Source organism: Acanthopagrus latus, chromosome 2 (assembly GCF_904848185.1).
Source record: "Acanthopagrus latus isolate v.2019 chromosome 2, fAcaLat1.1, whole genome shotgun sequence".
NCBI classification, from domain to species: Eukaryota; Metazoa; Chordata; class Actinopteri; order Spariformes; family Sparidae; genus Acanthopagrus; species Acanthopagrus latus.
Genome location: NC_051040.1, coordinates 28,877,663 through 28,891,868, shown reverse-complemented (window position 1 = coordinate 28,891,868; position 14,206 = coordinate 28,877,663). Strand labels below are relative to the sequence as shown.

Sequence of the window (14,206 nt, the reverse complement as noted above, 5' to 3'; positions counted from 1 at the left end):
TTTCTTTCTATTTTCTTTTTGTTTTCAAGTTTTAATTATCTCCACCAAGGAGGTTTTGTTTTCACTTGTGTCCGTTTGTTGGTTGGTTTGTTTGCAAGATAAAACAAAAACTACTGAACAGATTTCCACTAAACTTTTATGGAGGATGGGTTTCAGCCCAGAATAGACCCAGTTTACTTTTGGTATGTATTATGAAAAGGGACAGATCAGGGACATTTTTCTCACTGTCACTAAAATGTTGAGATACTACAATTTTAAACATTTCATTAATTTCTCAGGGAATAAGGCATGGATCAGTTGTAATTAGGTGGCTGGTATCTATGAAAGAGTACAAAATGGAACTGTTGGGCCTCAGAGAAGGTCTGTACTCTACTGAATGCCATTAAGAGTGGAAATATTTTTAGTTTGTGTGAGATGATAGTATTTGCTTTATAATGGCTCAGTCACACGACTTCACCACATCATTACTGTTAACTGAATGGCACTGATACTATTTACTAGAACAAACAATGTTTTGTTTAATTTAAAATGGTTGTATTTGAATGACAACACGTAGGGTGAATCAAAGACTGAGTCACTTGAAGCAACACATTTACACAAAACCTGCAATTTTATCTGTTATCTACAATCATGTTTCTGCTTATTTTATCAGATTGTTAAATATACACCCTGGATTCAGGTATATTTAAACAATATACTGTTTGCTTTGTTTTTTAATCCAAAAATCTAAAAAGACTGTCTAAAGGTGTCTTGATACTCAGATATGAAAGTACCACAGAGTTTGGAAAGTTACAGATAAATCTGAATTTACAAATCAATCAAGGTTAATCTTGTTAATCTGACAGGCCAGTGATAATCTCAACAGTACTTGACATTTACAAAGCTGCTGAAACAAAAGGACCACACGCGTACTTCTAAATGCTCATACTACTGGCAACAGTTTGGATTGGTGCAGAAATTACATTTCATTAAAACGAGCTCTGACAGTTGACATTCACAGTCACAGAGGGGGAAAAAAACAGTAATAAATAAGCAAAGTACACAATGACACAAATATAAATACAAACAAAGTATTTAATAATATAATAATAATGATAATGATAATAACTCTTTTCTGCTAAAAATAAATATTTGAACGTGATACCTTTCCGCATCTTTGTGAAATATCATAGATAGCATCCTGCTCCTCTGATACTATTTCATTTCATTAATCATAAATAAACTCCTCCATTCATCTATCTAACTATGCTGCAGTGTTGTTTTTACTATACACACATCCATATTCTATTTTGAAAAGATAACAACACTTTCTCGATATAAAATTTGGTCTTAAAATAATTAAAAAACAATTAATGCATATGTAGTACATCCATTACATCAAAACCATTTTCTTACTGACTGAAACATGACCACATGCCTTTAATAGACACAGCATATCACAGAGGCATCTTATGGCTGCAAAGCAAATCAGTAAAAAAAGCAGCTTAAGGATTTACAAATCAATAAGGTTATAAGAAACGGTTAAGACATTCCAAGAAGCTGTGACACTTTGTACAGTGTCTCTGTTCTCTTACCACTGTAAATCTGATTGTGGAAGGGGTGGGGGTGGTTATTGATTAAAACATGCCCCCAGGCACAACATGTGTCCACTTTTTAGAAGTTAGAGGTACAAGAACAACAACAACAGAAGCGAGTAAACGCACCCTGACAAAATTGCAGGATATCTGAACTGTATACTGCTGAAACTTCTTCTTACTGAGGACACTGCCATTACAACAATGCTGAAAAGACAGCAAAAGACTGCTCAGCATCTCTCATCACTTCTCATCACCTCTCTGCAGAAAACAAGTCATGGGTCGAACCTTGTTTAACCTTTAGCCTCACAGTAACTGCTCATTTTCAAACCTGTCTGGGACATAGCGTAAAGTACAGCTGGCTACAACTAGTAATAAACGGAATTACCTACCCTCACTAGTTGACTGACTAAGTGACTAAAAAATATGGATATATCAATAAATATCGATAATGAATATTTGGTTCAAATACTCATTTTCTACAGTACTGATTCTGATATCAGCTGTACCACCTCCTCCCACTCCTCTGACTATAATCTAAAGTAAATTGCCTTAAACGCTTTGGTGCTTAACACGCTGTACATAATCCAGATTGAGCTCATATAGATTTTATCATTTTTGTTCACATGCATAAAGCTTACCAGATCTTGCGCCATGTCTCGAGGGTAGTGGACCTCTGCTGCAATTACAGGTGCAGACAGGCTGGGGCTTTGAGACAAACAGCCTTTGCACTGCAGAAATCTGGTAACAGAGTTGTCCTCAGAGTTCCAGATGGCATTATATGCTGCATGAATGAGAAGCAGTGTGAAGGTTTGCAACTTTACTACTACTTGGAGTGAAAAATGTGCAATAAGAGGATCAAAATGAAAAGTAAATATGTTTGTATGAATATTAAACTTGTTTTTTTTTTCAACAGCCGAGCTGGGAGAAGAGCCAGTGCATTCATCTTTGCAAGTCATTTACAGTAATCATACATTTGCAACAATTAAGTCATAACCTCTTAAAGTGTGTCTATACATGTTACTTCTAAATAGTTTTGATTTGTCTGAAGTAGTTTTATCTATTATAAGATATCATTATGACTTCTTAAATACTTTTCTGGCCTAGATAAAGCAGCTGTTTACTCACCAGTTAATCTGTTATCACAGTAGGGTTGAAGAACAGTCCGTAGACCCTCTAGTGATGTGAGATTTTGGACAACCAGCACTGACCCAGAGTTGTCTGAATCACATGGTTGATGTGGTGCACACTGGCAGCCGTGTGTTGGTGTTGCAGGAATAAATCTGTCTTTTCTCAGGAAAGTTAGATGGTCAAATTCACAAAGCGCGAGCCTGAATGCATCTGAAAAATTAAGTAGTGAAAATTCATATAATCACATTAAGTAATGGTTTGATATATATTTATTCGCTGTTATAAATACATTTAAATGACAGGGACTTCTCAGAAATTACCACGTGCAACTGGAAGTAGTTCCTTTTCACACAGAGAACAGTAGAGTCCCAAAGAGCATGGCTCCTGCTCTCTGACTCTCTTAAAAGTAGAAAAAAAGAAAAGGTTTTCAAAAGTCTTCAGATAAAGTCTTTTCTGTCTTGCATGTCAGATACTGTATTGCTTTTACTGATAACGCTGACGTCAGACAGCTTTTTTTCTTTGTGGGCCTTCTGATTTTTAGTGTTCACACAGGATGGAGTGATCTGACTCATTACCATCCACTGTGTTTTTCTTGATGTGACCTTAAACAAAAACCCTGATCATAGGTGAACTGGAGCAGTGATCTGTGTCAATATTCATTTATCTGTCATGCATGTGTAATGCATTTCATGTCCTTCTATTTGAAAGGGATACTTTAATTCAAAAGTAAATATATACAGAAAAGAAAAATATTGGAATATGTAAGGTGAAAGAGCAGCACAACAATTAAAACACTGACTTGCTAAAAAATAAAACATGCTACCTTTGCACTTACCTTTCTGTTTGGGGCCATCTTACTAAGTCTCCTGTGTTTCTGCTTGCAAAATCTCCGCACTTTTATCACTCGGTTGAAAAAATGATAGTTACATTTTAGCTTAACTATAGAAACATCACTGCAGTATGATACAGAAAAAAAGAGTGACCAGGATTTCCAGAGATATTTTTAATTTTACAGTATGAACCTAAGCAGACACATGAATTAATATCATAGTCTGTAAAAACATATTTATTCACCTCTGACGTTTCCATGATTATTTTTGTTTTGGTTGAATTTGAATGTATTGAATTAATTCATTATATGATCTGATATACTGTAATACAAGCCTAGAAGAAGTCCCCAACTCAAGAATGAGTTGGGGACTTCTTCTAGGCTTCTAGGCTCTAGTCTAGGGCTATTTTCAAGCATTTAAATCATGCTTTACAACTTCACATCAATGACATGATTAACAAATACAGTTGACAGTATTATTTAAATTGAATATTTATTGAGGCATCCAACTAGGGAATCATCTCTGGAGGGAGTTCAGATGGGATCTTCTTTTCAACTCTGTTAGACTCTAATTCCTTTGAAGCACATTTGCCAGGCCTCATATTTTCAGGAGGCACATTTTAATATCAAACATCAACTGAGGCACACCTTTACAGTTTGAACTGAAAGACTATGTTACATAAGTATGTGAACTACAGATGAAAGGAAATATCCTGGATTTTTTTTTTTTCCATGTTTTTTTCCCAACATTTTGAGATTTTGTTTTTCATCAACATTTTGTAAAACTTCTCTGGAAAAAAAAATGCCAAACACATTTTGTGATCTATTGTAAGCTACTGTTCCACTTTCACATGAAGTAACATTGGCAGCATGCTAATCAACCCAGCTAACCCTGTGTAGATCAGTTTACCTTTTTGGCTGCTGTGTGGACTTCCTGGGCCAACTACTGCTGGACCCATAGATCCACATCCGGCTGCTTCAGCGTCTTGCAGAACGTCTACATCTTCTTTTTTGGGAGTTACAATGTCAAACTCAGTCCTTGTGGAACAGACGGTTGTGGTATGCACTTTAGGAGCTCTGTGTTCCCTCACATCCATAGAGGACATTCCTGACTCCATCACTGCGCTGTTTACACTTGGATTCGAGATTTGTTCTGTCTGTTGGCAGGTTAACCAGCTATCCTCCTGAATAGCTGGTAAAAGATGTGGCTGATAATTCTCTTGAACTCTGTCTTTTTTTGAGCTGTACACTCTGGTGGAACTGGTTCTGGGTGGTCTTCTGTTTACCTTTGACTCATGATCTGCTCTGGCCTTGTCTGTCCTCTGGCTGCTCTGGGTCTCAATCTGCTGAAGACAGACTCTCCCTACACTCTTGACTTCATCGCCCCCACCTGTCAATGTCACATTTTTGGGGTATAAATTAACTTTGCATTCATGTTTTCCTGAGTTAGAATAAATTGGATGTCATTTTATCACTATTGATTATAGAATTATATAGAATTGATTATATAGAAAGTTGATTTTTTTTCCCATACAAGACATAGTGATCCTAGAATTAAGTTAATTAGGCTTGTCTGTTTTATTAATTTTTTTCCCGTTGGTTTGCATTCATTAACAGTTGTGCTCATAAGTTTACATACATATTTTTCACAAAATATGAATGATACTATGAAAACTTTGTAAAATGACCCTGTTCAAGAGTTTACATACCCTGGAGGTTTCTGATAACATACACACAAGTTGACACGGGTTTAAAAGGCTATTAAAGGTAACCATCTTCACCTGTGATCTGTTTGCTTGTAATGTGTGTGTATAAAAGGTCAGTGAGTTTCTGGGCTCCTGACAGACCCCTGCATGTTTCATAGATGGGAGGATGTCCTGTACAGTCACTGTATCATAGCTGGTAGTTTATTGGGTACTGTGATAAATACACTTCACAACAGCCTTACACACAATTGTAATCGGAGACACAAATATGTGGATAAACATACACTAGAAATTTTGCAAAATAATTTAGAGGTTTTTTTCCTATGAGCTGATGCCTTTCCATAATCTTTTCACGTCCTTCCTGTCAACTGTACACGTACTGTTCTGGTTTGTCAATGTGGCTGGTCTACAATTACATCAGTAGGAACTTTCTCAGACAAAGCACTAAAAAAAAGCTGATAGAGGCATTTCATTCTGTTGATTAGTCGCTTTATGTGTTATGAGTGCTGATCATTCACAATGCCAGAATTTAATTTGTGCAAGCAGCGCAAATCTGTGTGATTTCAATTAATGTGGATGTGCTCCTTTTTTCTGTTGTGTCTCCACGTTGTGATTTTGGCTAAATCCAGTCTATCTTTTAACTAAAAATATTGTCTTAAGTGTAATTTTAATGATTTGGGGTTGGGTGGAAAGGCTGAATTAGTCTAATGGAAAAAAACACAGTCATTCACAGCCATTACTGTGTCTTTCAGTAATGCGGGCTCCCTAATAAGTGCTTTTAACACACATTCGCTGGCCTCTTCGTGCTGTGTTTTGATGACGTTAACGAGTGGTCATGCACGATTACATATACAAGGGTCTTGGGGAGGCAGTTGATGAGCAAAGAAAGGCTTTAATGGAACACTTGTCTACTCTACTCGTCTGCACAAATCACACATTGGTGCAGTTTGAGCTGTAATGAGACAAATCACATCAGCGTAATCATTTTTAATCTCATTTTTCCGTCTCCCTTCAACTAAGCCAGTTTGATGACTGTCCAGTAAGCATTGGCATGATTACACAGCCTCGGTTCCTCAGACAATCAAATATAGCCATTAAACTGCTGATTACACATGTGAAAGTATTGCACATACATACTATAGGTCACAAATCATTGTTGATTTTCTATATGAATAAAATAGAAAAGAGCAGGTTAAGATCTAAATGTCAGTGAATTATACAGGAGTGAAATAACCAGTAAATACTACAAACATGGAAATTACACGGTTAATGGATGGCAAGAATATCACTGGCTGAATTGTATGTATCTAGATTAATTACAGACAACGTATTTCACTATTTATTGTAGTAGCACTAGGGCTTCATTAGGTGAATAAATATGGTATACTCAGTCTACCTAGCTCAAACTGATGCAGTCTAATCCAACAGTTTTTGTGAATCATGAAGTTCCTTTCTTCAAACTGTTTTGGGAAATGGACACCGCTCATTTTGGAAGCTGTGTGTAGTTTATGGTGTTGCAGTATTGTACAGCACTGTACCGAGAAGTTTTTGTAATATTTTAGTCTACCCTTGCTGATATAAATAATAACAATATATTAGAAACAACTGACTATAATGCATGGGATATCTGTCTGGCTGTTATGTTATATTCCAGAGAACCATTCATCGGATGTACTTTACACTTGACAGGTATGTTGCTGAGGAACCAAGGAAGTGCACTGTCGATGCAATTTGGACATGCAACCATTCAACATTAATACATTTGGAGTAAACGGTGAACACCACTCTGTGCAGCATTGCGGGCGTGGTTTTAGCTAAGTCTAAGTACTACAACATTGTTGTCATTAAACTTAATTGCAAGTGAAGAGGACAGTGAGCAGGAGTGTTTTTCCTGATTTTGCTGGCCCCTCAATCTTTTCCTATGCACCTGTCGATCCTAAGGAGTGTAAAAGCTGAACTCTGAGTTTTTATTTATCTTCAATGGAGAAAGGGCCTGCACCAGAATTGGCCACCATATTGCTTTTGTGCTATAAAAAACAGAAGCTGTAAAAAAAAATGTGATTGAACTGTAAAACAAGGAAGAGCAAATAAGAGCCACAATCCTGTTTCTAAATAGACATTTTTAGTGTACTGTTTAGATTTAATATGATATTGTTTGTTACCATAGAACCAGAGCCAAAACCAAGCACCATCCAACTCGCAGTAGTTCATCCATCAGCGGGAGTGGTTAATTATCCGGTGTGGTGCAGTGCATTGTGGTTGTTGCACGTGTTCAACCTTTTCAGCAAAAGGGGATACCACAGCCCTTTCCACTGATCATATAGCACCAATTTCTATGTGTCATTCTATCGCATACATAGCCCAGTTTTATGAAAGTACCATCTTTCTTGTGGTGAAATCCTTCTTTAAATGTCTACCTTACAATATTTTGTATTCACTGAGAAGCAAAGTCCAAGCGGGAGTTTGCATTTGTGAGAACAAATGTGGGCAGTGAGCAAAGTAAGATAGTTTAATGGTTGACTCAAGTTCTATACTGAAGTACTTTTGTATTTCTGTTGTTATTTGACTTTAATTGTGTGTTGTATGTTTTTTTTATTTACTATTTTGAGTACATTTTTTTTTTATTTCTGTACTTTAATGTCCACCAATGAAATTGGTCAATTTTGAAACATGTCAGTGTATTTAAAGAAAAAAAAAAACATTTCAGAAAAAAGGATGAGAGAATATTAGTGAAACAACGTTTAATTTAATTAACAGAGTTCTTAACAGAATATATATGGATGCTTGCACTGGAAGATGTGTATCCACACACAAATACCATCATACCAAGTTTACAGCACATAATTACATAATTGGAATTGAAATTGAAAAAATTAATGTCTCTTCCTTAGGGTCAATCAGGCATGTCTAAAGCATGTCTATTCCTCACCCATAACCAACAGACACATCATTAAAACTGAACTGAATGATTACCTTCTTCTACAGAGAACAAATGAGTTTGCGGTTTTGTATTTTAATGATTAGCTAAAATGAATCTTTAATCAGCAGCACTTTCAATCCTGTTAGATGGTTATTTGTTTTTTAACAGAGAACAGGCTTAATGGCCTTAATAAGATGTGCTGTCACACAACATAAGCAGCTGATTTGAGATGGCCGAGCCTCATCATCTACTGTGTGCATGGTAAGAGTGTGTGGGCTAGTTGTCTGAGGCATCACTTAGATCCGATACAACATAGTGTTTATGAAATTCTGCATGATGAACGTGAAACTGGAAATGAAATATAAAAAGTATGCAGTATGAACTGAATGTGACATTTTACATTGCACTGCAATCGGTTTAAATGTCGATCTGCTGCAAATATTTGGTGGAAAAACTCTTACTAGCATAGAGTGCATGGAACATACAACACAATCTGTTTTGCTCCCTGACTGTTAGTTACCTGTTGGGGTTGAGGAAGCTTTCTTCCTGGACCTGGACAGTCTGCGTGGCCTATTGGCCGTCTGCCTGCTCTGGTTATCCAACTGCTCCTCCTCCTCACCTTGCCTTTGTCCTCTGATTTCTTCTTCCTTTCCCTGTGACAGTCCTGCGCCCTCCTTACTGACTGAAATGGCACTCTGTCCATCAAAAGCAGACGCTTGTTGCTGGGCCTGCTCAGAGCCAAAAAGTTCCCCTGACAGAAGGTCAGGGCTCTCCACCCTGGAAGGTGACTTGGTCTTTGTCTGTGGGCTGCCTTCATTGCCTTCGCTCTCGAAAAGTTCTGGAGTATAGAAGACAGTCTGGTCCTCGTCCTCTTCGTCTTCATTTGGACTGTCTGCTGAGGGTGGTTCACTTTCACAGCTTGGAGGGGTTGTTACTGTAGAAGGCTCCGGATCCATGTTGAGTGGTTCCACTTGGATATCACTGTACGTGTCTGGGGCCCCTTTTTTAAGACAAGCAGCCTCAGTCCTCTGTGGTGAGAAGATCTGCTGTTTGTTCTTATGCTCAGAATTGTTAGATGTTTCCACGTGTTGGCTAGACTTACTGGATGTTGTTTCTTTAAAGATTGGCTTCTTGAAACGGGTGCTGATGGGGCTGGAGGTGAAAATGTGGTACAGAGGCTGCTCTGTACTTTTTTGATGCGATAAAGGTTCTGCTGGGGGCTGGTGCATTGTCTTCAAACATTCTGCATCAAGAAAACAAAACAGAGATATTTATTAACCTAATCCAAATTAAAATCTGACCAAGACCATAGAGCAAACATATTAAGAATAACAAAGAAATCTCTTGGTCTCGCCATGAAATGAGACTGGTATTCAGTTTGTCAAGGCTGTTTTAGGAAAAAAACTATAAATGTGGGCTTACGCTCAATATAACCCAAACAAAGGTCAGGGGGATTTAATTAAAAGCAACAGTCCAACATCTGCTCATCAGCTCGCTCCAGCGCCACTCAGGCACGCAAAAGACCTTACAATAATGAGGCAAGCCACTCAACTGATCCCATGGCCCCCGCCCCCAACGTCCACCCCCAACTATGAGGGGTGGGGGTCTGTGCTACTGCTGCGCTACCATCCCTGTCCACCAAACCGAATTCAACTGGGCTAACAGCTCAACCTTGTCATGACCCCAAAGACAATGGGTGCTCAGCAAGGCGATGTGCAAACACGTCACCTCAACATATTTTCTTGTGGTGATGTCATGCTCATACATCCCTGAGCACAAAAATGAAACACCTTCTGATTACTGTGTTTTAAAAATAGTGTTACTTAAAATGTCATAATTTATAAAGAAAGAAAAAAGAAGCAAGTCCCACACAATGGGATCATTTGATTGTCATATATGTTGATATCCTGTTTTAGCATACATTTATTCACTTTAGAGTAACAGCGACAATTCTATCACATCAATATCATGAATTAAACAGAATGAAAGCAAATATTAGAATTGACATGCGGAAGCAGTATTTTCCCTCCTTAGCAGCACCAAATCAGAGTGAACACAAAGTTGCCCTGGATGACATGTTATTTTATTATCATAAAGACAAACACTTTAATTTATTTCAAGGGTCACTCTGTCCAATCTCACCTCGTTCATTTTATGGATTTTTGATCTTTGAAATTCATGTAAAAACTTCTATAAAATAGACCTAACAAAATCCTTTATCTGCAGTCTACATATAATTCAAGTTAAAGTTAGAATTTTTCCTTTTTATTTTTGCTATCCTTTGCATATGTATTCTGAGTCTCGCCAACTACTTATCTCTCACTGTTTGGCAACATGCATTTTAAGTGTTGTCACAGAATGTTTATAGGAATCAAATCTGTAACAGTAAAACATTTTTTACCCAAACAAAGAATCTTTGATTTAAAAAAAAAATGCAGACCTCAACTAGTTATCACTTTCTTGCAGCCAGCTGAAAAAGGATTATTTTAAATTTCCTTGAAAATTTTTGAGTCAAGTGATGGCATTCATTGCAGACATACATAAAATGTTAAATAAGAGCTTCTTTTCGCTGGCTGTAATATTGAATTCTTGTTTTCCGTCTGAGCCAATTTTTCATTGGGTTCAAGGAATTCACAAGTTACAGCTTGTACACACTCCTTTTTGCTGTGTCTGAACAATGTGTTAAATATTATCATGAGCTAAAAAGCTTGTCCCAATTATTTCACCATAAACATAAAAATGTTGTCATATGGCAGATTCAAACCTCTTATCACCAATTCAAGAGTAACAATTCAAATAGACCTTAATAGAGAGGGTAGAGACCAGTTTATAAAATTCTTACTTCAGAATATACAGCTGTTGTTTTAGGAGTGTCTTGGATAAGACTAGAGAGATATGTTAACCTTGCAGCACAAAAAAAGTCTTATAACAGTGCTTCATTTTAGCTCACCTGCTTTTCCATTTTGTTCAGCTTTCAACTGTGTAAGAGAGAAAAAATGGCAGGTTGAGGGGCTTGTGTCCGGCTGGGGTTTGTGCGGTTTGACATAAGAGCAGGCCATCTGAGCTTCTGAGGCCTTGGATAGACCCTGTTCCTCTACAGTGGCTGACAAGTGACCATTGGGAGAGGAGACAGAAGAGCTGGGGCTCTGACCGTCTGCAGGGAAAACTTCAACCTTCTGTTGCACCTGACAGAAGGCTACCAGAGACTGCATGGCGTTGCTGAAGGTGTCATGATGCCGGACGAGCTGGCGGACCCACTTAGACAGACCTGCGATTACACAAAGACACACACATCAGAGATAAATACTACCAAACACTGTTACAGTTATCTCACAGTGGATAACTATTGCCATCTAGTGTTCAAGATGAGCGGCAGACAAATGAAGTCAGCCAGTGTTCTCTGTAGACTGTATTCAGTACCTGTGATGTACTTGTTGGGATTATTCCTGTAACGGTCATCTACTAGAATTAGGGCGCCCCAGTCATTCCTGTGGCGGATGCACCTGTAAATTGAAGTTTGAAGGTTTGAGTATAAGTGAAAGAAAAGTGAATCTCCCATAACACTGGAGCTGTAGAGGTCACATTTACCTCCCCAGGGCCTGGTTTAGAGCTCTGTAGGCCTGGATCTCATACCAACGATTGCCTGGGAGGAGACCTCTGGACTTGCAGTGCTGGTCATTGTATTTCATCTTCAGTTCCACCTGAAACCAGAGGCCAGTTTATTAAAAGATGATTCAGTATCTATGGGACAGTGTCTGGATACATGTCCAGTGAAATCAAACTGTTTTTCAGTTCAGCGTGCCTTATATGGCAAACCTCAGGTATCAGTTATCTTGTATTCATCGGGCGGTGCCCTTTTCTGGTTCATTTAGCTCATCAAACTGTATGTGACTAACAAACACAGAATAGGAATGCCAATTGCATACTACAACAATATCATCATTGTTTGATAATCATGAAATTACAAAGTCATGTAGCCAAGATTATAAACATTAAGAGAATCAAACTGATTCACTGTTTCTCATTAATTACCTAGACTGTAGTAGCCTGCTAGACTAATAGTTTCATAATGAACAGAAAATGTTTTTAACTTCTCATAGCTAGCTAGCTGGATGCTTCGTGCCTTGGGCTGTGTGTAATTTGCCGGTCACTTCATGGGATGTGTACTGTGACTTTGTGCGTATCAAATGCGGAAATACAATTAATGGGCAACAGCTGAACTGGAGCTCAGATAAGACAAATCTCGTGTATGGATTTGCATGAGTTTTTTTTTTTTTTTTTTTAAATATAATTTTGGCTTTGATAGAAGAAGTTAGATGTGACAGGAAACAGGTTGAGAGAGAGGGGGAGTGACACGCAGCAAAGAGCCCCAGGCCGGGAATCGAACCTGGGGCCACTGCCTTGAGGACAGAGCCTCTGTACATGGGACGCCCACTCTGCCCGCTGAGCTAAATGGCGCCCCAGGCATAAATAATTTTAAAAGAAGAAAATGGTTAACTGGTCTCTCAATATGGATATAACTTTGAACCTGGACACCCGGAAATGATTCAGGACTTTCTTCAACTTATACTTGTCCATCTGTGTTGTGTGTGTGTGTTCTCAGAGTTAGGAGTGAAGGTAAAGAGATTTATTTTCAGGCATCACACAGACTGAAAATTAATTTTGGTAATTGTTAATGTGCTTCTGCTTCTTCGTCTATGTCCATGTGTCTCTACTGTATACTATTATCAAAAAGGCAAAGTGGCTGAAGGAACAGTTAACAAGTTTCTAGTTAATGTGGAACGACTACACATTGAAATAAATACTTGTTTAACAACTAAATGTGTGCCTTTGTAGACAGATTTGTTCTGAAAGGGGAGCACTGGGGCTAAAGAGAGGCCATGACAGAGGAGAGTGGAGATAGGAGGGGGCAGACAAGGTGGTCTAGGTGACATGAAGCATCCCTGCACAAAAATGCCAAGAAAGCACCCATCCATTTGCATCTGTCGCTGCTGATTTTAGCGCTAACCTTTCAGAATTGACAAGTGAAAAGTTCAGCTGGCGTCTGATGGGATGCCATGCAGGGCAGGCAGCTGAACAGGGCTTTAACTGCTTTTGACAGGTACCATGTGTATGCCCTGAGCCACCAAACATGGGGCCGTGGCAGGTACAGCCTGTTCCCTCGCGCGCATCACGCAATGCCGCTGTGGCCTGTCTGGGCTTGTGTACATAAACAAACAAGCGGAGTCACAGGAAATCATAAATGTCGCCCCAAAGTTGGACTATGACTAATAACACCTTACCTAAGAAGCATGCACACAACTGAACAACACCTGCCACCATGGAATAACCTTATCACTTACACAGGAAGACTTTAATAGTTTGTATGATGTGGGCTTAGGCTTGGCAGGAGATTTAAATTCACAGGTTTTATCTGTATATTTAATAAAGTAGTGCACGCTGTCAATGGGAAGCAGCTCATATAGTCATGTCACAGAAGGTCCTGTTAATGCTGCTGGCTTCATGGTGAGATGTTTGCCAATGTATGAGACACCAGGGCAGTTAAAGAATCTACTTCTAAACCCACAGCTTGGACAGAAAGGCCAGTAGCCTCGAGCCGACAGTGTCATCTAAATCCAATCACAGTCCATTTCAGCGTTCGAGCCATCACATCCCTAGTCTGTACCATGTCGCTGTCCAATCTAACATGACAGGTTGCATATGTGAAAAAGCCAATTCTGGCTGCTAGCAAATCTCGCAAATGTGCAAGAAACCACAAGCTAGAAGGGATTAGTTAAAATGTCAGGAGATCACTCGCTTGCTTTGGCCTTGTCCTCTACAGCTACCTGTTCATCCCTTAAAACATATATTTGACCACTAGGCATGATTCGCAGCTGAGCGCATTGGTTTGAGCTACATTTTACACAGGGTGTGTGTATTTGTGCGTCAGTGTGCACGCCCCTGGCAGTCTGGGACATCTTGTGCCTGTCACTGAGATTGCTGAGCGCCTCATCTGCCACATAAGGCTGAGCTGACAGCTGAGTGGCGCGTCTTGAAGACAGTGTCC

At 38.8% G+C, this 14,206-nt stretch overlaps 1 protein-coding gene across 11 annotated transcripts in view; it reads right to left on the bottom strand.

Annotated features, from left to right (window-relative positions):
* Window positions 1–14,206, bottom strand: part of brip1 (BRCA1 interacting protein C-terminal helicase 1) — a 108,775-nt gene that overhangs the window by 52,535 nt on the left and 42,034 nt on the right. For 4 of the 11 annotated variants that reach the window (XM_037074188.1, XM_037074197.1, XM_037074205.1 and 1 more), the window contains exons 17-26: window positions 11,749–11,861; window positions 11,581–11,663; window positions 11,111–11,428; window positions 8,681–9,403; window positions 4,445–4,924; window positions 3,541–3,608; window positions 3,026–3,104; window positions 2,703–2,915; window positions 2,216–2,358; window positions 1,168–1,781 (exon numbers count right to left, since the gene is read on the bottom strand). In XM_037074188.1, the coding sequence (XP_036930083.1) occupies window positions 1,617–1,781; window positions 2,216–2,358; window positions 2,703–2,915; window positions 3,026–3,104; window positions 3,541–3,608; window positions 4,445–4,924; window positions 8,681–9,403; window positions 11,111–11,428; window positions 11,581–11,663; window positions 11,749–11,861 (2,385 nt within the window). In that variant the 3' untranslated portion in view covers window positions 1,168–1,616. Of the gene's footprint in view, window positions 1–1,167; window positions 1,782–2,215; window positions 2,359–2,702; window positions 2,916–3,025; window positions 3,105–3,540; window positions 3,609–4,444; window positions 4,925–8,680; window positions 9,404–11,110; window positions 11,429–11,580; window positions 11,664–11,748; window positions 11,862–14,206 lie in introns of those variants that run through there. The other 7 variants (XM_037074249.1, XM_037074232.1, XM_037074260.1 and 4 more) reach the window with 5 other exon arrangements.